The sequence below is a fragment of the Gallus gallus genome, chromosome 29 (assembly GCF_016699485.2).
Source record: "Gallus gallus isolate bGalGal1 chromosome 29, bGalGal1.mat.broiler.GRCg7b, whole genome shotgun sequence".
NCBI lineage: Eukaryota > Metazoa > Chordata > Aves > Galliformes > Phasianidae > Gallus > Gallus gallus.
In genome coordinates, this window is record NC_052560.1 from 650634 (window position 1) to 671968 (window position 21335).

Sequence of the window (21335 nt, forward strand, 5' to 3'; positions counted from 1 at the left end):
TCCTTCCTGTCGTGTTCCCAGAATAAGTCTCTTCCTCCTTATTCACTTCCAGATGCATACTTCTCTCAATTTCTGGGCTCACATACGGTTGGAGTGACCTACTTAGTAAGCTATGTCAACATGTTCTGTCCGACTCATGCTGAGAATTCCATCCATCTTGGGAAGTGACTTGAAAGAGCAGCAGCCTGATTTACCCCACCTGATAACCAGCTGCCAACCAACCGGAGGGTCAGGGACAGGGTTCAGTGTTAGGGTTAGGTTAAAAAGAAGAGTTAGGGCCGGGGCTAGCACTAAGGATTAGATTTAGCGTTAGGTGAAGTGCTAGCACTTGAGTTAGTGTTAGGGCGAGGGCTGTGATGAGGGTTAGTGTTTAGGGGGAAGAGTTTGAGTTTAGGTTGAAGTTTAGGACAAGAAAGGGTTAAGGTTAGACTTTAAGGTTAGGAGTTGGAGTTATGGCTTAGGAGTTAGGGTTGGGGTTAGGGTTAGATTAAAGGTTTAGTCTATGGGTTAGAGTTAGCACTAGGCACCAATTCCCAGCTTCCTGACACGCAGGAAAAACACCATGACGACACAGATGGATATGGTTAATTGACAGCAAAGGAAAGCAAGAGGCATAGTTCTGTCAAAGTAGATTTTATTAAGTCCAAGTTATATCCACTGAATCAGAATCAGAGAATGGCTTGTGTTGGAAGGATCAGAAGGATCATCTAGTTCCAAACCTGTGCTGTGGGCAGGCTTGCCAACCGCAAGACCAGACTGCCAGGAACACATCACGCCTGGCCACTCCACTCACCTCCACTGATGAGGCATCCACAAATGCTCTGGGCAGCCTCTTCCAGTGCCTCACCACCCTCTGCGTGGAGGATCTCTTCACAACATCCAACATTAACCTCCCCTCTTCAGTTTAACTCCATTGCCCCTTGTCCTATCGCTATCTTCCAGCATAAAAAGCCAGCCCTTCTCCTGCCTGTAAGCTCCTTTCAGGTATCACAAGATCACAATGAGGTCTTTCCGGACCCTTCCTTCTCCAGCTAAACAATCCCAACTCCCACAATCTTTCATCAGCCCTCTGATTATCTTTGTGGCACTCCTCTGGACCTGCTCCAACAGCTCCATGTCTTCCTTGCGCTGGTTTCCCCAGGCCTGGACACAGCGCTCCAGATGGAGCCTTACAAGGGCTGAGTAGAGGAGGACGATCACCTCCCTGTCCCTGCTGGACACCCCTCTGTTGTACCATTGGCCACCCAGGCTACAGGAGCGCAGTGCTGGCTCACGGCCGGCTCTTATTCCCTCAGGACCCCCAGCTAAATCCCCTTTCCACAGTGGAGAACCTCTGCACAAGTGAAAATATCTTCTCTTTGTGTCAAACACACATTTCAGGACCCCCAGAACACTCACTGCCCATGTACTTCCTTTGCTGCATAGAAAGCAGGACAAGTAGTTAGAAAAGATGAAAGATGTATGAAAGAAAGAAACATACTAGTGGAAAACAACCGAGCACGAGCTTAGAGTGGGATACACTAAACGTCACCTGCGGAGAGAGATGGAGTCTTTATGATTACTGGAAAACATCCATAACAACAGTTCCCAGATGGCATCCTTCAGTGCCTGGTTCCTCACGCTGTAGATGAGGGGGTTCACTGCTGGAGGCACCACCGAGTACAGAATTGCCACCGACACATCCATGGCTGGGGAGGAGATGGAATGGGGCTTCAGGTAGGTAAAGAGGCCAGTGCTGATAAAGAGGGAGACCACGGCCAGCTGAGGGAGGCACGTGGAAAAGGCTTTGTGCCGTCCCTGCACGGAGGGCATCCTCAGCACAGCCCTGAAGATCTGCACGTAAGAAAGCACAATGGAAACAAAACACCCCAAAAAGAAAATTACGCTGAATGTCATAAGACTGAGATTCCTGAGGTAGGGGTACGAGCAAGAGAGCTTTTGAATGTGAGGAATTTCACAGAAGAACTGGTCCACGGTGTTGCCTCGGCAGAGTGGCAGTGAAAAGGTATTGGCAGTGTGCAGCAGAGCATTGAGAAGCCCAGTGCCCCAGGCAGCTGCTGCCAGGCTGGCACAAGCTGTGCTGCCCACGAGGGTCCCGTAGTGCAGGGGCTTGCAGATGGCAACGTAGCGGTCATAGGACATGACAGTGAGGAGGTAAAATTCGGCTGACAACAAGAATGAGAACAGAAAGACCTGGGCAGCACATGCAGTGTAGGAGATGGCCCTGGTGTCCCAGAGGGCATTGGCCATGGCTTTGGGGACAGTGGTGGAGATGGAGCCCAGGTCGAGGAGGGCGAGGTTGAGGAGGAAGAAGTACATGGGGGTGTGCAGGCGGTGGTCGCAGGCTACGGCTGTGCTGATGAGGCCGTTGCCCAGGAGGGCAGCCAGGTAGATGCCCAGCAAGAGCCAGAAGTGCAGGAGCTGCAGCGGCCGCGTGTCTGCCAACGCCAGGAGGAGGAACTCGCTGATGGAGCTGCTGTTGGGCATCTGCCGCTCCTGGTCATGGCTAATCATCAAAGGAGAGAAAAAGGCAAGTTAGGTGAGGCTTCCCTTGGCAAAACCCCGTACCATTCCTTGGTGACCTTCCTCCTGCCATAGAATCGATCCGATCCTTTTTCTTTCTCTGAGGAAAATGCCTGTTCAGATCCACGACTTGAGATTTTTTTCCGTGAGTTTGAGTATGTAAGGAAGAGGAGAGGCCTCTGCCCGTGGACTCTGGAGAAAGCAGTCCTGACCCACCCAGGTGGGCCCATTGTGAAGTGGCAGGAGTGCTTGGTTTCACTTTTAGAATGTGACATCTCTCTTAGCATCTCTCCACTTCATCTCCCTGGGCTTTCAGGGAACACAGAGATGCTATGGGAGAGATGTGCATCCTGCAGGGCAGCTCACCAGCTTGGAAGGACATCTCTCTTCGAGAGAGAGCCAAGTGTCCTCGTGATGGCATCTCATTCAGAGAAATTCAGCTCCTTCCCAGCCTCACAGACTGTGCTGTCCACAGCCCCGAGCAGCTGCTCTCAGCCCCCGTGCGCTGCAGAAGGAAATGAGCTCAGGCCTGGAGAGATGCAGCTCTGCTCTGCTGGAGCTCTGGCTGCAGAGGAGGCGCTTCATGGCTTGGACCGCGGGAGAGGATGCAAGGGGGCTTGCTCAGAAGAAGGGTAGGAAAATGAACACAGGGCAGAAAGTCCCACGTTTGGTCCTCCTTCCTGAAAAGTCCCCTCTGCAACGCCCCGAGCATGCAGTGCAGCTCTGAGCCCCCAGCCCCATGCAGCACCCCTAGCAGGAGAAGGCCCCTGTGCTGCTGAGGAACTCCTTCCCCACACCCCCCCAATCCCCATCTCCCTGCAGCCACCTGGACAGGATTCCGCTGAATCAGTTGAGGCATCTTATCCTGAGGTTGTAGTCCTGGGTCCTGCAGGGGAATCAGCTCCCTCCCACGCATCCCCCACACCCAGCAGGACCAGCACCAACCACACATTTGGCCACCAGCAACGGGCCCCCTGCATCCCTCCTCTTGCACTGGCTTCTTTCTCCTCCACCTGCATTAATTCCCATCTTTGTCTGTTGCGGTCACTGTCCAGTTATCAGCTCTCACTGACTACATTTCCCTCTTGGATCCCCGCAATGCTATCCCCATGCTGGCTGTACCTCCCTCTCCCTGACGGAGCTGCCATCCGTGTCACAGGAGTTGTGCTGCACTCAGTGACATCTCGGTGTCTGCTGTAAGAAGAAATACCCTTACAGATGACAACTCCTTTTTTGGACTGTGCTCCTTGAAAACCTTATCTGCCACACTGAGTCCTCCCTCATGAACAAGTCTTGAAGACTGGAGGGAAATGGCTTGTTAGGTCTTTCTGCACTGTAATGAGCCCCACAGCGTATGTGGTATCTGTTGAGCTTCAGCTACTGAGAGAAGACTGCTGTAGCCAACTGATGAAGGTGCAGCCAAAATGCTGTCCAGAAATGTTGGAGAGTGTTGGAGTATTAATTGGTCCCTGTGGGGCCATTACCAACAAAGCCTCCCCAGAGACGTGTTAGAGCAGATAATTGGAGGCCGTGATTACAGGCAGGCAAAGAAAGACCTGTGCAGGTGCTTTGAGGTTGAGGAAAGCCCTTGGTTTGTCTGATGAAACAGAAGGGTTAAGCCATAGCTGCAGCCTCTGGGAAAGGTGGTCCTGTCCCTCACAGATGGCCCAACGCTCTCCCACGGTCAGTGGGATGTGGGTGGGCAGCGTTCTGGGAGGGAGAATGATACTACACCTACTGGCCTCCCTACAGGGCTGCAAGGAAACAAGGAGGCCCCAGTGTCACGAGGACAACGTGTGCCCTCCGGAGCATCAGCAGCAGACACAACTGCCGCAGCCAAGCTGACCAAGACCTTGGTTTCCTGTTGGGGCCCTCCAGCCTTGCCAGTGCTGTTGGCCATCTGCACCAGAGGCTGTTCTATGCAGTCCTACGCTTGCCTCCTTTTCCCTGCACGCTGCAGACACTCACCTCGACTCCTGCACTGGCACTCACCCTGGCATTGCCTTACTCTGCAGTGTCACTACTTGTTCCTTGTGACACAACAGCACGGACTGATCACAGAGTCCTGCTGGGTGTTTCTGGCACCATGGCACTACCACAGGAGGCGAGGGCTGACCTGTCAGCTTGTGCAGAAAGAATCACTTCTAAGGTCTGGGTCAGTGAAGCACTAAGATGCACTAAGATGAGTGTCCAACAGTCAACCTTTTGCTCTTTCTACTGCCTCATTTGATGGAGGGTAGTAGGGGACACCAAACACTCACTGGCTTCTCATTTGGCTCACTTTTGCATTTCCTCGCTCAAAGAATGTGAGCCATCGCCACTGTAGATAACATCAGCAGTAGGAAGATTTGAGAAGCAAAATGATCGCCCTCACACTGTATTTTGCCCACTGACTGATACTTCGTCCCCTAAAAAGCCAAAGAGTACTTGCGCTCCTGTGTGGATGTGCGAGCATCTCCCCAGTGACTTCAACAGTCATATATAATCAGTTGGCCATGAAAACCACAGAGCTCGTTGTCTGTGTGCTATTCCCCCTCAATTTCCGGGAAGCTGCTGACCCATTAGGGCAAGTGAGGCTCCTCTTGAGATACACATTTAAACAATTAAGAATAATTAATTGGCATCATTGTCCAGGCTGAGAGGCTTTGAGTAGGCTCCCACAGTGACATCCATTTTATTTCCTCGTCCCTTAAGCCATACACAGAGGCTGTCAACCATGGCATTTCTAAATGTAAGCTCTGTTCCATCCAGCCCACCAGTACATACAGCAACCCCATCCCATCTCACCGGCCCTGCATATCCAGCATGCAGAGCCCAGAGCCATCCATCACACACAGCACACCCCTCACAGGGCCATTCCCACCACGTCTCACACAGGCTGATGATGCTGAAGCACACATGGCCTCCAACTTTCCATGTTTCCAACATGAAAAACCAGAAATGCGTAACAGCCTTGCACATGGGCACCACGGGGGGCTGGTCAATCTCTTGGGAGCTCTGCCTGTGCCTGCGCTGATTCCAGTGTGTGCAGAGGTGGAATATTATCCCTCTCCTATCCCTCTCCTCATTCCACACGCTGACATTCACCTTAAGAACAAGAAACAAGAACACAGTGAAGAAAGCTCCAGAACAACTCAGCTACTTTATTCACCCCCTTCCCTTTCCACCACAGATGATTCTCAGAAAACCTCCAAGAGCCACATTACTGCTCTCCTAACCATTCTCTCACATTCGTCTGCGCACTCAGAAATTACTGAGAGCAACACACGCACACAGACACACAGAACATCCCCACACAGCCGCTTCTCCTATGGAAATGGCATCAAAAAGCTGCAGGCAGGAAGAGCAGAAGAGGAACGTGGGCATGCTGAGAGAACTGCTTTGGGAAGCAAGGAAAGGCCATCTGAAGCTCCTGGGTTAAGTCCCTTCTGCAGAGGGAGCCAGCAATGCCATTTCCTTTGCCAGCTCTTCCTGTGTGGGGAGAAGCACAGGAGTCTACCCCATCCTTGGGCATCCTCAAGCTCTCTCTCCTGGAGCTTTCCCCATGAGAAATGAGGTGCCAGCCCTGGGAGAAACTCTTCCTGTAGGAGAGACACTTGCAGGGCCACCGTCTCACGTGGACTGGGCAATGCTTAACGAGGACTGAGCTCTGGATGAAGCTCTTCCTGCAGTGCAGGCACATCTATGGTCTCTGCCCTGAGTGGATCCCCTGGTGCTTGCTCAGCTGGGAGCTGTGGTTGAAGCTCTTCCCACACATGGGACGTTTGTAGCACTTCTGCAACGACTGCCATCTCCTGCAAGGGAGGAGCTTCGTGCTCTGCACAAAGCCCTTCTCACACTCGAGGCATTTCTAAGGCTTCCTGCCACGTGAACTCACTGGTGCAGGCACGTCCTGGACTTCACCCAACTGCAGACACTCTGCTACCTCAGCAGGTTCGAGCTGTGGCCAAAGCTCTTCTTGCAGGCTGCACGTCTGTAGGGTTCCTCACGTGGATCCACTGGTGTGTGATGAGCTCCCAGCTCTGGACGGATCTCTTCCTGCAGTCAAGGCACTCACAGGGAATCTCCCCGGCGTTGGTTCTCTGGAGTGTACTGAGGGTTGAGCTCCAGATGAAGCTCTTCCCACACTCCCGGCAGACAGAATTTCTTCCTTCCTGGCGACGTATCGGCCCAGCTGAGGTTTCCTTTGGGTCCTCACCTGTTGTCCCACAGCAGGTGAGTGTCTACAGGGGAGATAAGAGGTGACTGTCCTTGCACACTGCCCTGGCAGAAACGTGCCACCTGGCAGAGGGTTTCCAGTGGCTGTGACACATCCCACTCTGGACTCTCCTTTGAGTGTCCGCTCAACACCTTGACTGCAGCTGACAGAGAGCAACATGCAGAATTCGCATCCAAAGAGGAGAAAGAAGAGCAGCAGAGAAGAAGGATTTTGGCTGCAGAGCTCATCCTCTACTCAAGGGATTTGTAAGGTTCAAAACACAAAGCCACAGGTCGTAACCAGGGTGGGGCTTTGGCTGAAGTTCTTCACAAGTTTGAGGTTCTGCAGGATCTGTACCTTCTGTGGCAGTGCTGGTCGCTAATGAGGCTGGAACTGCTTTTGAAGGTTCCCAGAGTCTTGGGGAGCTTCTACAGCCGTTGTGCTCTGTGGGTGCGCTTGTGAGTGTTGAGATGAGATCTGCGTTTAAAGCTCTTTGCACACTCCAGACACTGAAAGGGTCTCTGTCCTGTGTGGATGCGATGGTGCTGCTTCAATTCAGAACTGCGTTTGAAGCTCTTCCCACACTCAGGACACTGAAAGGGTCTCTCACCTGTGTGGATGCGATGGTGGCAGGTGAGGTTAGAATTGCTTTTGAAGCCCTTCCCACACTCAGAGCACTTGTATGGTCTCTCCCCTGTGTGGATGCGCTGGTGCAGCTTCAATTCAAACTTCGTTTTGAAGCCCTTCCCACACTCAGAGCACTGAAAGGGTTTCTCTCCTTTGTGGATACGTTGGTGGCAGGTGAGATGGGAACTGCTGTTGAAGCTCTTCCCACACTCAGGACACTGAAAGGGTCTCTCTCCTGTGTGGATGCGTTGGTGGCGGGTAAGGTTGTAACTGCTGTTGAAGCTCCTCCCACACTCAGAGCACTTGTACAGGCTCTTCGTTGCGTGCATGTGCTGGTGGTTAATGACACTGGAATTTATTTCCAAGCTTTTCCCACACTCAGTGCATGAATTCTGCTTTTTCATCTGACACACATCCTTGCTCCTGGGCTCTACGTCCTGCTTTTCACCTATGTTGAAGTCCAGTGGGCTCCTTCCTTTCTCTTCCAGATGCTCTCCCAGTGCCTTCTTGATGTGCTCACCCTGACCTTGCTCCAGGCCTCCTGGGACATCCCTTCTGATTTCTCCCACACAGGCACTGCCCCACCGCCTTTCGGCCACACCACTTTCCTGCACATCCTCCAGTATATCTGTAATCCCAGTTCCTGCTGGAGGAAAGAGGAAATCCAGAAATTGCACACGGTGCCCAAAATAAAACACAGACAGAGAGGACTCTTCCAGCCCCAGCCTCCTCCTTCCCTCCCTCCAGCAACTCACCTGGGCTCAGGTCTCCTGGCACGGCCTCAGGGCTACGCACACCTGGGATCCAGGGGTCTTCCCCTCCTTCAAGCAGGGAGATCAGCCCGGGTTTGGGGGCTGGAAGTGAAGCTTCAATGACAGAAACAGGGGAGATGAGAGCATTTCCATCATTGCGGCACAGTGACTGTTCAACATCTCCACTGTGTGTCCCTCCCCATGGAGAAAGCACCATTTGGGCCTGAATGACATTGGAGCCACAGCTTCCTTTGGAGCAAAGAAAGCTTTTACATCTCTGGACATTATGAAGGGATATTTGCTTTAAAATTATCTGTACAATAGCATGCTTCTTGCTTACAGTATATCAGTGAGCATGGCATCAAAATATTTATGGCAATTGAATGGAAAATCCTAAATTCTAAAGGAGTAACCAGCGAGTCATCTCTTAGTTGCAGCTGGTGGCATCATGCAATGCAACAACACAAGGGCTGTTTGCAGGAAACTGATCATCCCCCTTCCTGCTGCTGCTTACTAGCCAGCACTTACTCTGGGGCTTTTATCACAGTGCTGAGCACAAGAAGGCCTCCTGAAACTCATGCTACTCTGTGTTTCCGTTGTTGCTGTCACTGTGGTGTTAGTCAATATGTAACTGCATGGCAGTTATTCAAGGCCCGGCATGCAGAGGCTCATTCAGCACAGCCCAAGGAGCCCTAATGAGGAGGAAAGGCAGCAAAGCCCTCACCCAGCCAGGCCACGCACTGGTACGTCTCCAGCATCACGTCCCGGTAGAGCGCTCGCTGCGCAGGGTCCAGCAGCGCCCACTCCTCCCTGCTGAAATACACGGCCACCTCCGCAAAGCTCACGGGCTCCTGCAAGCAAAGAGGCTCCTTGCTGGCAACAGCCAAGGCCCAGGGAAGCAGCTCGCACACGACACAAACTCCCGTCCCAGCCGCTTCTCCGGCCCCAGCACACGCATGCTGGCTGAGGGCACCTCCCTCTCCCCCTGCATTCACATCCCTCGCCCCTTGGCCTCTCCTGCCTGCTTCCCACAGCCCCTACCTGACACCGATGTGCTGTGGCCATTTGCTGCTCTCCTGCAGCCTGGGATGATCACGCCTGGAAGGCACAAGCTGAACTGGAGCCTGCAGGGACAAGAGAAAGGGCAGGGCAGCTGGGAGGCAACGCAGCAGTCCCTGTCCCAGCCCAGCCCTCCCCAGACCATCTGCAGGGCACTGCCTCCGGGATGGCACACCAGGCCTGGCACAGGAAGACAACCAGCACTGCTAACGCTCTGGCTCAAAGAGATGAACCATCACAAAACTGTCTCAAACTGGGGGGCTGAGAGAACTCATAGCTGACACTCACTTCAGCAGCTCAGGACAACAGATTGTGTGCCTAAAAACAAAGCATGGCAGTCGGTACTCTCACCCCAAAACAGGGAGCAGCCCAAGCACCCCTCGAGCTCTCCTGCACAGCAGCGCGCTGCACAACAGGATCTGCCCTCAAGCAGGGATGGCTCTCGGGGTCACACCTGCACAGAGATCCCTCGCAGCTTGATGTCGAGATTCCTTCTTGATACAGATCTTCTGTATTAGACTCGTGGTTACTTTGGAGCTTTCTGAGCTTCTCTAAGGTTATATCTTTAAGTGATTATGTACATATGATCTCTTTGACGTTATCCCCTGATCAAGAGTGGATTAGGAGTGGATCAAGGTGCAGTGACGCTCCTTACCTTTGTGCCTTGAGAAGGCTAGGTCGGATGTGGGCGCACTCTGAGCCTTGGGACTCCTTGAGCCAGTGTCAATCCAACTCGGTTCTGGGAAGCTGAGCGTGCAGTTCCGGCAGCAGTGTTGGGATTACCAATGGAAATGGAAGCAACTGTTGCGTATCAAACTGCCACAGCCAGTGTTGTCTCCCAGGTGAGAAACGTATGTCAAACACTCACTCTGCAATCATACATTGCCACAAAACACTGTTCCCAACCGCCACAGAAACAGGGAGGCTGCTGTGCATGTACTTCATGCAGCTGCTCACCTCCGTGAATGAAAAACCACTGACGTTCCCCAATACTCCTTTTCTGCTGCGGCACAGGCTGGAAGTTCTGATGTTACAGCACATTTGGACAAACAACAAAGATCTCTCATTCTCACCCACAGTCCTTTAGGCCACACTTACGGGGCTTTTACTGTTGACCTCCTTTGCAAAATGCAAAAGGAGAAGTGGCCTCAACGGATGAAGAGAAGGCTGAGGAACTGAATGGGTTCTTGGCCTCAGTCTCCACTGGCAGCCAGGACTCCAGTATTTCTCACCTCCCTGAGCCCTGCATCCCTAAACCTCCAGCTGGGGACCGGGGGAGTAAATCCCTCCCCACTGTAACTCAGACTGCAAGTCCGACACCGCCTCATCAGACTGAATGCAGAAGTTTGCTGGAGACACCCAGCTGAGCGCTGCGGTTGACACGGTGGAAGGAAGGGATGCCATTCAGAGGGACCTCAACAGGCTTGAAAGGGGGGCCCAGGTGAACCTCATGAGGTTCAACACTGCAAAGTGCAAGGTTTGGCACTGGGGCCCGAGGAATCCCAGGCATACATACAGACTGGGAGGAGCAGTCCTGGAGAGCAGCCCTGCAGACAAGGACCTGGGGGTTCTGGGGGATGAAAGACTTCACATGAGCCAGCTGTGTGCTCTTGCAGCTTGGAAAGCAAACGGCATCCTGGGCTGCAGCACAAAACGGGTGGCCAGCAGGGACAGGGAGCTGATTGTCCCTCTATACTCTGCCCCCCGGAGGCCCCATCTGGAGTACTGTCCACACGACTGGAGCCCCCAGTACACAAAGGAGAGAGAGCTGGTGGAGAGGGTGCAGAGGAGGGCCACAAAGATGATCAGAGGGCTACAAAGACAGGCTGAGGGAGCTGGGCTTGTTCAGCCTGGAGAAAAGAAGGCTGAGGGGTGACCTCATTGCAGCCTTCCAGGACCTAAAGGGAGCCCATAAACAGGAGGGGAGGGGAGGCAACTCTGTGAAAGGGCAGATGGCAGCAGCACAAGGGGAAATGGTTTGAAGCTGAAGGAGGGCAGCTGCAGGTTGGGTGTCAGGGGGAAGTTCTTTACTCTGAGAGCGGTGAGGTGCTGGAACAGCTGCCCAGAGAGGCTGTGGATGCCCCGTCCATCCCTGGAGGTGTTCAAGGCCGGGCTGGATGGGGCCCTGGGCAGCCTGGGCTGCTATGAAACATGGAGGTTGGTGGCCCTGATAGCAGCAGTGGGGTTGGAGCTTCATGAACCGCGAGGTCCCTTCCAACCCGGGCCACTGTGTGATCCTCCGCTCTTCCTCCCCAGCAGCACCCAAATGGATGGCAAATGGAAACGCCGTGCCCACGCTGCCACGGAGTGAGGGAGGAAAGGGTGACGCGCTCCGCCCCGCTCCGCCTCACCTGCTCTGCTGGGAAGAGGCGGCCGTTCTCCTGGAAGCGGCACCGACGGCTCCGTCTCTGCCCACAGGGCTGAGCGCCGTCCCGGGATGAGCCGGGAGCAGCAGCCCGGGAGGCGACACAGCGGCAACGGCGCCCCTCGGAGAGACCTCCAGGGGAGGGGAGGGGAGGGGAGAAGAGGAGAGCAGGAGAGGGGAGGGCAGGGCAGGGCAGAGCGAGGCGTGGGGGACACAGAGCAGCGGAGCCAAGCGAAGGCTGAGTCCCGTCCCGTCCCGTCCCGTCCCGCCCCGCCGGAAGACACGCCGTCCGTGGCCGTGAGGGAAGAGGAGTTCCGGGCTCAGTTGGGCTGGGACGACTGCCTGGGCCGGGCCGCTGGATTTGGGCAGTTGTGGCATACAGCATTTGGTTGCGTTTCATTGGTAACAAAAAGCACCTCACCGCCTTCCTTAAGGAGGGTCTGTGTACGTGTAGTTCTGTCTCCGGGCTCCTATCGCTCACGTGCTGAGCAGTCCTTTCTCGGCCAGGCAGCCCCGTCCCTTGTGGGCACTGCTCTTTGTTCTCCGGGCCGTGCGCCTTCTCCCCGGTGGGGGGAGGGGAAGGAGTGTGTGGGTGGGGGGATTTTGGTTGGATCTGAGCGTGGAGGAGTTGTGGTACCGCTTTCCCTTCCCTTCCCTTCCCTTCCTTTCCCTTCCCTTCCCTTCCCTTCCCTTCCCTTCCCTTCCCTTCCCTTCCCTTCCCTTCCCTTCCCTTCCCTTCCCTTCCCTTCCCTTCCCCTCTTGTGTCCATTTCTGTCCAGCTGTTGGAAATATCCAAATAATTTTGTCAGGACAGTATCTCTGATAAAGCAGATTTTATTCCCAATTGCAGTGGCAGGCATCCCACAAGCAGAAGAGCGTTCTTATGGGTACGGACATGACATCTTTTGTACCTTGTTTCCCCCCCCACACACCCCTTGCCTCCCCTGTTTCCCCACTGGCTGGGTGCTCCAGGTTCACAATCTTATCAAAAGGTTTACATTTGTTAATCCCTTGTTAATTCGTGTGTCATGTGGTGTCAGTCAGTAGCAGTCCTTTTGTCTCTAACATGTCTCAGTACCCTTCTCATTCGTACTGATGTGGTGATTTTCTTCAGAGTCTTTGTTAGACAAAGAGTATGGAGGGAGGTGCCAGATGTTCCTCAATACGTTCTTCAGGCACTCCCTAAGGCGTGTTACGAGTTGTCCTTTTAATTTGTGCAGGACATTCTTGCAATGTGTGTGACATATATATATTTTTTTCACGCAGTCTATACATAAGTTGTTACTAGCATATATATGTATGCTGTTAATTGTTTAACTTCTCCTCCTTTAATTCTCTGTTGCTCAGGCCCTGTCTATCCAGCACCAAAAGCTAGCAGTTTTCCAACATCAAGGGGTTTGTGATTTGCAAAGATATCTATTACATCTACCTAGCCTTTAACTGAAGGCCCAGAAGTGTTTCACATGGCTGGACAGACAGGAGCTTCAGTCTTTGTGCTTATAACTTACTCCATCTACCTAATCTCGATGGATATCTCTATATCTATATGTATGTATATACTATTTTACTTATATACTGAGTATGCGTTTCTGGGGAAGGTTTATCTAGAGGACGAGCAATGCAAAGTACCAGAGAACCCTGCTAAAGTAGAAAGACCCCTGAAAAGAGGTATTAATTGTAATAAAGGACCCAAATGGTAGCAGAGGCCATGAAATTAACCAAATTCTTATCTTGTTCTGATTGGGGAACAACATTCAATTCCCACACTCCCACCACACAGGCAATAGCCTTCCCTTTTTCACAACTCACTCCAGTCTCTTTTGCCACGTCCTTTAGCCATCCCACACTATAGCCATCACTCTATCACCCATGGAAGGTCATAAAGCAGGTGTGTGTATTGCGGCACCGGCTGCCAGAGGGATATCTCCTCCTTACTCGCACATCATGGAATGAGGCCACTGCACGTTTCTAGGCGTAGGGTACTGCTCCTATTCCCAAGACATCGGTTACATTTGCATTGGATGTCCCCCTCCTCTGAGCAGTCGTCCTAGAATATGGGGAGGGTCTGTGGGCCCATCAGGTGGTCGTTGGATGAGGGCAGTTGCAAAACCTTTAGGGGGTTGCATTGTGTCACAATAGCAGCTCTGCCTTCTTATCTTCACGGGATTCTCACCCATTATATAGCAAACAGCGGCTCTACTTACCTTCACACGCCTTCAAGGACCTCGCATTCCTATGGTTCCTGCGCTCCTCCCTAAAGTCTGCGAACAAAGTTATAGTTTACTCGATTCAGCGGCATTAATGCTTAGTAATTTGATTGAGTAGTTGTTAGGTCTGTTAGGTTTGTTTCCCGTTATTGGATAAGACTGCTTTTTCTTACCAATCCCCTGACGCTGTGTGGGACTGTCCCCGCGCTCCGGGAGGCTCTCGTTTCCCCCGGGACAGGAGCAGCGGTTCCCAGGTGAGTTGCAGCCCGGGTTGGGCTCCGAGGGGCACAGGAAGGGGTTGGATCTGGGACAGCGAGGAAGTGAGCAGAGGAGCTCAGCGTGCTCTGCTGCCCACTTGGGCTTCTGTAACGCAACACAGCTGGGACTGCATTTCTTCCTCTGGGACACGGGAGACACGAGATGACCTCACATTTCTTCCTCTGGGCCACAGGAGACATGAGATGACCTCACTGCGCAGCTCTGCACACATGGATCCATGGAAGCCTTCAACTCAGTTTCCCTTCGGGGACCCAGCAGGCAACATCTGTCCCCGCAAAGGGAGCGCAGACTGCGTGCTCAGCTGACTGGGAAGCATTCTCGGTGCAGGTGGGTTCAGCTGGCACGCACCCAGCGTGTGCCTTCAGGCCCTGCGCTGTCAGATGGGGTGGGCCGAGGGCTGAAATACTGGCAGCAGAATGTTCAGCTCTGCCCAGCAGGGAGAAGAGCTGCGAAGGCGAGGGGAGGAATGGCTGCAAGGTATTTCTGTCCTTGGCTGGCTGGCTGGCTGGCAGCTGGGACTGGAAGCAGCTACACTGCATATCTCACTGCTAAGGGAGAAGGAGGACAGGGGTAAACACAACCATAGTGGAAGCCCTCCTGCTGAGTCCCGAGGCTCAGAGCGTGCTCCGTTGTGCCTCAGCTGTTTAAGCAGGGCTCTGCTATCAGTTCTTTCAGTGCCCGTTTTCAGACAGATTTATGGCCGTTAATGTGTTTTAGCCAGAGTGTTACCTGTTGTGTTGTGCATTGTCTTCCTGTGCAGGGCCTTGTGAGCTGAAGAAGGGAGCTGCGGGAAGAAGCTGGAGGAGGACGTGAGGGGGAGAAGGGCCTTGTGAGCAGGATGTGTCTCTCTCCCTATCCACACTACAGTCACTCACATTTGCATCAGCCGTAGCAAGTGGGAAAAGCAGCTACACTGGTACTATCCCATTGCCATTCACTTCCATTTCTATCTTTAAGTGGGCTTCATTTCCATGCGTGGCCACAGATGAGAATTCTAAGTTGTTGTTAGAATTTGTTCTCATACTCAGTGCGTACTGAAGACAGGCATTGAGTGCCTATGGAGAGGTCTCCTGTCCTCAGGTTAACAAGAGTGGCACTATCCCAGTATCTATCCGAGTAGCAGCGTGCGCACAGCAGTTGCAGTTGCCATCCCAGGGCTGCTATGAAAAGCAGGGAATCGTCTCGGTGGGGAATTCTGAACAGGTGACGCTGTTCCAAAGAAGGATAAGTCCCCAATGCCTGAATTGTTCTGTCTGGCACCGCTGCTATTCAATAAGTTGCCTACACGGTTCAGTTAGAATTACCAGCACAGCAGCGGGGGGTGGTGGTCTGACCGTCACAGGCTGGTTTGGCTGCAATGGTGTCAGATACTCTCTCTTCTCAGGAGAAGAAAAAATACTCTCCGTTTGGTAGGATGTTTTGTTGTTTGATTTTTGTGTTTGTTTCAAGTAAGCCATCCCATTTATTTGAGGTGTGCGTACCATCCCATTAACGCCTTCCAGTTCTGCACTTCCTTACCTGAGGAATGTGAGCCATTATTGTAGAGGAAATGGACCTGGGGGTATTGATTGATGCTAGACTGAACGTGAGCCAGCAGTGTTGCCAGAAATATTGTGGAATATTTTTTGGTTGGTTTAGATTCAGGGAGGAGTGGTGCAGTTCTCCTTTGCTTTATATGTTACTTCCAAACTTCACACTATGCTGATAACACCTTTCCCCTTTTTCATCCTTTTATTGCCATTAATGACCTCTGCTTGCTTCTCTGCTATAGCAGTTGTCACGAGAACTTTCATAGAAGAGTTTGGGACGTGCTCCATGTCTCTTGTAATGAGCTGATGTCCATTCCTGCCATCCTGCAGATGTTGTCCATTTGTCACAGATGGATGCAAACACAATAGACAATCCTAAGGGAGAAGCAGGACTATATTTATGGATATAATACAGCTATGCTGCAGTGATTTAGCAGTGACATAACAAGAGTGGAGATGGCTGGATACACTTGGTTCTTTACTGCATAGAGGATAGTGTTACACACACACCTCCAGGAGGTCCTCCCAATGAGTTACGAGGCTCAGAGTAGTTTCCTTTTCTATCTCAAGTCTTCAAGGCACGGAGTTAAGGAGCCTGGATGTGGCTGGATCCACTCTGAGTCCCTGGCTTGGCCTAGGCTTTATGCGGAAAGAATGCTATGTTCACAGTCACACTAAGACACAGCCTTAGAGATGCTCACAAAGCTCCAAAGTAACCACGGCTCTCTTACAGAAGGTCTGTACTGACAAGGGTCTTGATGCCAAGCTGTGAGGGATCTCTGTGCAGGTGTGACCTCAAGAGCCATCCCTGCTTGAGTCGCAGATCTGTCGTGCAGCGCGCTGCTGTGCAGGAGAGCTCGAGGGGTGCTTGGGCTGCTCCCTGTTTTGGGGTGAGATGACCGACTCCTTGCCATGCTTTGTTTTTAGGCATGCAGTCCATGTGCCCTCAGCTGTTGAAGTGAGTGTCAGCTATGAGTTCTCTCAGCCCCCCAGTTTGAGACGTCTTTCTGATGGTTCATCTCTTTGAGCCAGAGCATTAGCAGTGCTGTTGCTGGTTGCCTTCCTGTGCCAGGCCTGGTGTGCCATCCCGGAGGCAGTGCCCTGCAGATGGGCTGGGGAGGGCTGGGCTGGGACAGGGACTGCTGCGTTGCCTCCCAGCTGCCCTGCCCTTTCTCTTGTCCCTGCAGGCTCCAGTTCAGCTTGTGCCTTCCAGGCTTGATCATCCCAGGCTGCAGGAGAGCAGCAAATGGCCACAGCACATCCGTGTCAGGTAGGGGCTGTGGGAAGCAGGCAGGAGAGGCCAAGGGGCGAGGGATGTGAGTGCAGGGGGAGAGGGAGGTGCCCTCAGCCAGCATGCGTGTGCTGGGGCCGGAGAAGCGGCTGGGACAGGAGTTTGTGTCGTGTGCGAGCTGCTTCCCTGGGCCTTGGCTGTTGCCAGCAAGGAGCCTCTTTGCTTGCAGGAGCCCGTGAGCTTTGCGGAGGTGGCCGTGTATTTCAGCAGGGAGGAGTGGGCGCTGCTGGACCCTGCGCAGCGAGCGCTCTACCGGGACGTGATGCTGGAGACGTACCAGTGCGTGGCCTGGCTGGGTGAGGGCTTTGCTGCCTTTCCTCCTTGTTAGGGCTCCTTGGGCTGTGCTGAATGAGCCTCTGCATGCTGGGCCTTGAATAAGTGCCATGCAGTTACATATTGACTAACACCACAGTGACAGCAACAAAGGAAACACAGAGTAGCATGAGTTTCAGGAGGCCTTATTGTGCTCAGCACTGTGATAGAAGCCCCAAACTCATTGCAGGCAAGCGGGCAGCAGCCGGCAGGGGGAGAACCAGTTCCCTGTAAACAGTCCTTGTGTTGTTGCGTTACATGGTGCCATCAGCTCCTGGGGCAACATCATTCCCTAGTCACTCCTTTAGCATTTCTTTGCTTTCTTTTTACTTCCCATAAACGTTTTTGAAGCCTTGGGTGTTCAGCTGTATGGAGAAAATGCAACAAAACATTCTAATGGGAATGTGTTTGCTCAGTGTCATTTAAGCACTAATTGTGTTTTTGCAGTGGAGAGGGTATTGCTGGAGAAGCAGCTGTACCGGAATGGTGGAAATGCTCTCATCACTTCTGTTTCTCTCACTGAAGCTCCACTTCCAGCCCCCAAACCCATGGTGATCTCCCTGCTTGAAGGAGGGGAAGACCCCTGGATCCCAGATGTGCGTAGCCCTGAGGCCGTGCCAGGAGACCTGAGCCCAGGTGAGGTGGTGGAGAGAAGGAGGAGACAGGCTGTGAAAGCCATCTGTGAATGGGCCAAATCGTTGGCATCGTGTGCTAATTCTAGATTTCTTCTGCGATCCAGCTGGGGCTGGGATCACAGATTTTAAGGAGGATGTGCAGAAGAGTGGTGTAGCAGAAAGGCGGCGCAGTAGTGCATCTGTAAGGAAAACCAGAAGGGATGTCCGGAGTGGCCTGGAACACTTCAAGAAGCCACTGGGAAAGCATCCTGGAAAGAGAGCAAGGAACCATCTGGGCTTCAGCTCAGGTCAGAAGGAGCCGGAAGACCCCAGGAGTAAGCTAGAAAAAAAATGCCAGAAAACAAAGCAGAAGCATTGCCCTGACTGTGGGAAAAGCTTTAAAAGTTATTCTGAATTTGTTACCCACCAGTGTGTAAACTCACAGGAGCATCTCTACAAGTGCTCTGATTGTGGAAAGAGCTTCAAATGGAGATCCAACCTCACGCGCCACAAGAGCATCCACGTGGAAGAGAGACCCTATAAGTGTCCCGAGTGTGGAAAGAGTTTCAGAATCAGTTCTTACCTCATTCTTCACCAGCGCATTCACACAGGAGAGAGACCCTTTCAGTGCCATGATTGTGGAAAGAGGTTCAAAAGGAGTTCCCACCTCATCCACCACCAGCGCATCCACAAGGGAGGGAGACCCTTTCAGTGCTCTGAGTGTGGGAAGAGTTTCAGAAGCAGTTCAAACCTCACGGTACATCAGCGCATCCATACAGGAGAGAGACCCTTTAAGTGTTCAGAATGTTCAAAGAGCTTCAAAAGCAGTTCCCACCTCATCCAGCACCAGAACATCCACACAGGAGAGAGACCCTACAAGTGCCCTGAGTGTGGGAAGGGCTTCAAAAAGAGTTCCCACGTCACTTTCCACCAGCGCATCCACACAGAGGAGAGACCCTACAAGTGCCCTGAGTGTGGGAAGAGCTTTAGAAGCAGTTCTAGACTCAACTCCCACAAACAAGTACACAGAAGAAAGTGACTATAGAAGCGTGTTGTGGTTTAGCCCAGCAGGCGGCTCAGCACCACGCAGTAGTATTCTCCCTCCTCCCCTCCCTTAGGGATGGAGGAGAGAACAAAAACAAAAACAACAAAAAAAAACACCCCGTGAAGCAGAACTTGTAGGTTGAGATGAAGCTTTTTACTGAGAGAGAGAAGAGGACAAGGATAAATGTTATGGCAACGTGCCTATATATGAATGATGTGACAAGTGACGCACCGGGAACTGCTCTGCTTTCTGCCAGAGGCTCCAAGTGGGGCCGTTCTCCCCGGCTGCTGTGTGGACTGAATCTCTTACGTCTTGTCCTGTCTGGACTGGCCCGTGGGCTACCGCATGACCCATTGCCTGTTTAATTTGTTCAAAGGCTGTTGCTGCTCCGGCCCCACGTGAAATGGGTCTTCTTCCAGATCACATCATAGAGAGGGTTTACAGTCAGACCGTAATCCAGACAGTGCATTCTTCAGAGACCCCCAGCACCTGAGAACGCTTGCGTTTCCTTTTTGCTGGTTGGAGGAGACAGAGCAGTTATTGTATTGACCACATCCACGGGGATCTGACGACATCCATCTTTCCATTTGACTCCTACGAACAGAATCTCCAGTGCAGGTCCCTTGACTTTGCTTTGCTTTATGGCAGAACTGGCTTTCAAGAAGTTTTGAATTATTTTCTTCCCTTTCTCAAAAACGACTTCTGCTGTGTTGCCCCACGCGATGATGTGGTCAGTGTACAGCAGGTGTTTAGGAGCTTCCCCTGTTCCAGTGCAGTCTGGGTCAGCCCACGACAAACGGTAGGGCTGTGTTTCCACCCTTGGGCAGTCGATTCCAGGTGTATTGCACGCCCCTCCGAGTGGAAGCACATGGAGGCCTGCACGATGCTGCCCGAGGGATTGAGAAAAGCACATCAGTGGCATAGCGCGTGACTGCCTTTGACTCCAGTTCATATGGCAGCTCTAGCACACCTGGCACAGCAGTGCTGCGGTGCGACTTCATTCGGGCCAATGGCCTGAGTATTACACCTGGGGTATGACAGCGCCTCTGCTGTTTGAAGCAACATGAGCACCAAGCACAGTTATTACCTGACACCAGCTTGCCCTGGAGAATCTAACTTGGTAGGTCCATGTGCTCAGTAGCTGGACAGAACATGTTTTTGGACAATCAAGCATACAGGTTCAGCAAGTATCCAGGGCAAGACATATTGCTGTTAAAAGAACACGGGGTGTGAGGGATGTTGAACGGGACTGGAGGAGAATGGTGCATCACCATCCACAATGCCACCACTACCGTAACCGAGGCCATTCAAAACACGAAGGAAATCACCAAAAAGCCTGGAGAGCTCTTTCAAGTGATGCAGCCAAGAGACTGATTTGATGGACTGATCCCCTGGCCGTGGATCACATCACTGCCAAAATCACCGGGATGCAGGGGTGGGGGAAATGGCTTGTGAATGTCAGTCTTAGGATATGGTGTGGGTTTTTGTTTCTCATGGTAGGCCTTCCCATCTCTCTTCCTTTTTGCCTGCTAAGCCCTATGTGCAGTGAAGGAGACCTCAGAATGTTTGAGCCGTGGGTTGGTGTGTGGGGTGAGAGGTGAGCGCCTGTTAATGTGAGGCGGAACAATGCCCTGAGAGACAATGAAGTCACAGGGAGGAGCTGAGTGGCCCTTCCCTTAACTGGACTGATGTATCAGCCAATGCTGGAAGAGTCCAGAACAACACCCCAGAACTGGTCAAGTTTCAGGAGAGGGCCTGGCGTGACTTCCTCTGATTTGGATATAGTCCAGTGTCTAGGACAGGAGGCAACTCCAATTCCAAGTAGGGGCTGATGGTATCTCATCTTTTTCCTTTGGTATTATAACTAGGTGCTGGGGGGAGGTTGGGTTTGCCCTACCTCTGCTGCTGGCCCTGCTTCAAGGTGCTGCTGCTTCCACTCTGTGCCACGTGGAGCATCCCCATCAGCAGGCTTGGTGCTGGATCCAGGACTGGTGATCTCCCTGCCCCCTTTAATTTCTCTTCTTCCTTTTCTTTCTTTTTCTCTTCTTGTTTTTCCTAACTCGAGGCATACTTGGCGTTCCTGGAAACCATACCGCTTAGACAAATAAAATGGGGAGAGGGTGGAAAAATAGGAAAAATGTTTTGTAGACATCTCCCAATAAAGTGGATCTTTTCTTTCTACCTGTGTATGATTCCTGAGTGTTGGTTCCCCTTCATCTAACTGGAGGGGCTGTGAATCTGCTCACCTCTACCTACATTCACGTGCAGGGCGTGACAGTGTTGAATGAACAACAGAAAGGAGGTGTGTGGAAAAGGACCTTCCAAGTGATTCTTTCTGCACGAGCTGACAGCTCAAGCTTTGCCTCCAAGGTTTGTAATTACAAAGGTCGACTTTTCTGCTCTTCTGGGAAACTGGGATGCAATTATCCACTTTGTAAGTGCCTGCACCTGTGCTCTTAGGAGCTGCCTCCTAACAAGTGACCAGCACTGATGGCCTACAGTGCCTAGGGCAAGTGATGCTGTTCCAGACATAT

The 21335-nt window shown here is 52.4% G+C and overlaps 2 protein-coding genes, 1 long non-coding RNA gene and 1 pseudogene across 6 annotated transcripts in view; 2 read left to right on the plus strand and 2 right to left on the minus strand.

The window, feature by feature from the left end:
* Positions 1-9465, minus strand: part of LOC121107777 (zinc finger protein 34-like) — a 70078-nt gene extending 60613 nt beyond the window's left edge. The window contains exons 1-4 of one of the 3 annotated variants that reach the window (XM_040653888.2): positions 9142-9465; positions 8825-8951; positions 8104-8214; positions 5525-7991 (exon numbers count right to left, since the gene is read on the minus strand). In XM_040653888.2, coding sequence (XP_040509822.1) covers positions 7150-7991; positions 8104-8214; positions 8825-8951; positions 9142-9165 — 1104 coding nt within the window. In that variant the 5' untranslated portion in view covers positions 9166-9465 and the 3' untranslated portion in view covers positions 5525-7149. Of the gene's footprint in view, positions 1-5524; positions 7995-8103; positions 8215-8824; positions 8952-9141 lie in introns of those variants that run through there. The other 2 variants (XM_040653886.2, XR_005842194.2) reach the window with 2 other exon arrangements.
* The window catches only part of LOC101747443, a 117648-nt gene extending 105593 nt beyond the window's left edge, over positions 1-12055 (minus strand). Inside the window, exon 1 of one of the 2 annotated variants that reach the window (XM_040653852.2) lies at positions 11511-12055. In XM_040653852.2, the coding sequence (XP_040509786.1) occupies positions 11511-11902 (392 nt within the window). In that variant the 5' untranslated portion in view covers positions 11903-12055. The remainder of the gene's footprint in view (positions 1-11510) is intronic. The other variant, XM_040653856.2, reaches the window with a different exon arrangement.
* A 1902-nt stretch (positions 12056-13957) lies between these two features.
* LOC124417449 lies at positions 13958-15893 on the plus strand. Its single transcript, XR_006932261.1, has 3 exons — positions 13958-13985; positions 14183-14337; positions 14771-15893. It is a non-coding gene; the product is annotated as an uncharacterized LOC124417449 (long non-coding RNA).
* A 256-nt stretch (positions 15894-16149) lies between these two features.
* LOC112531017 lies at positions 16150-18795 on the plus strand (annotated as a pseudogene).
* Positions 18796-21335: the final 2540 nt, after the last annotated feature.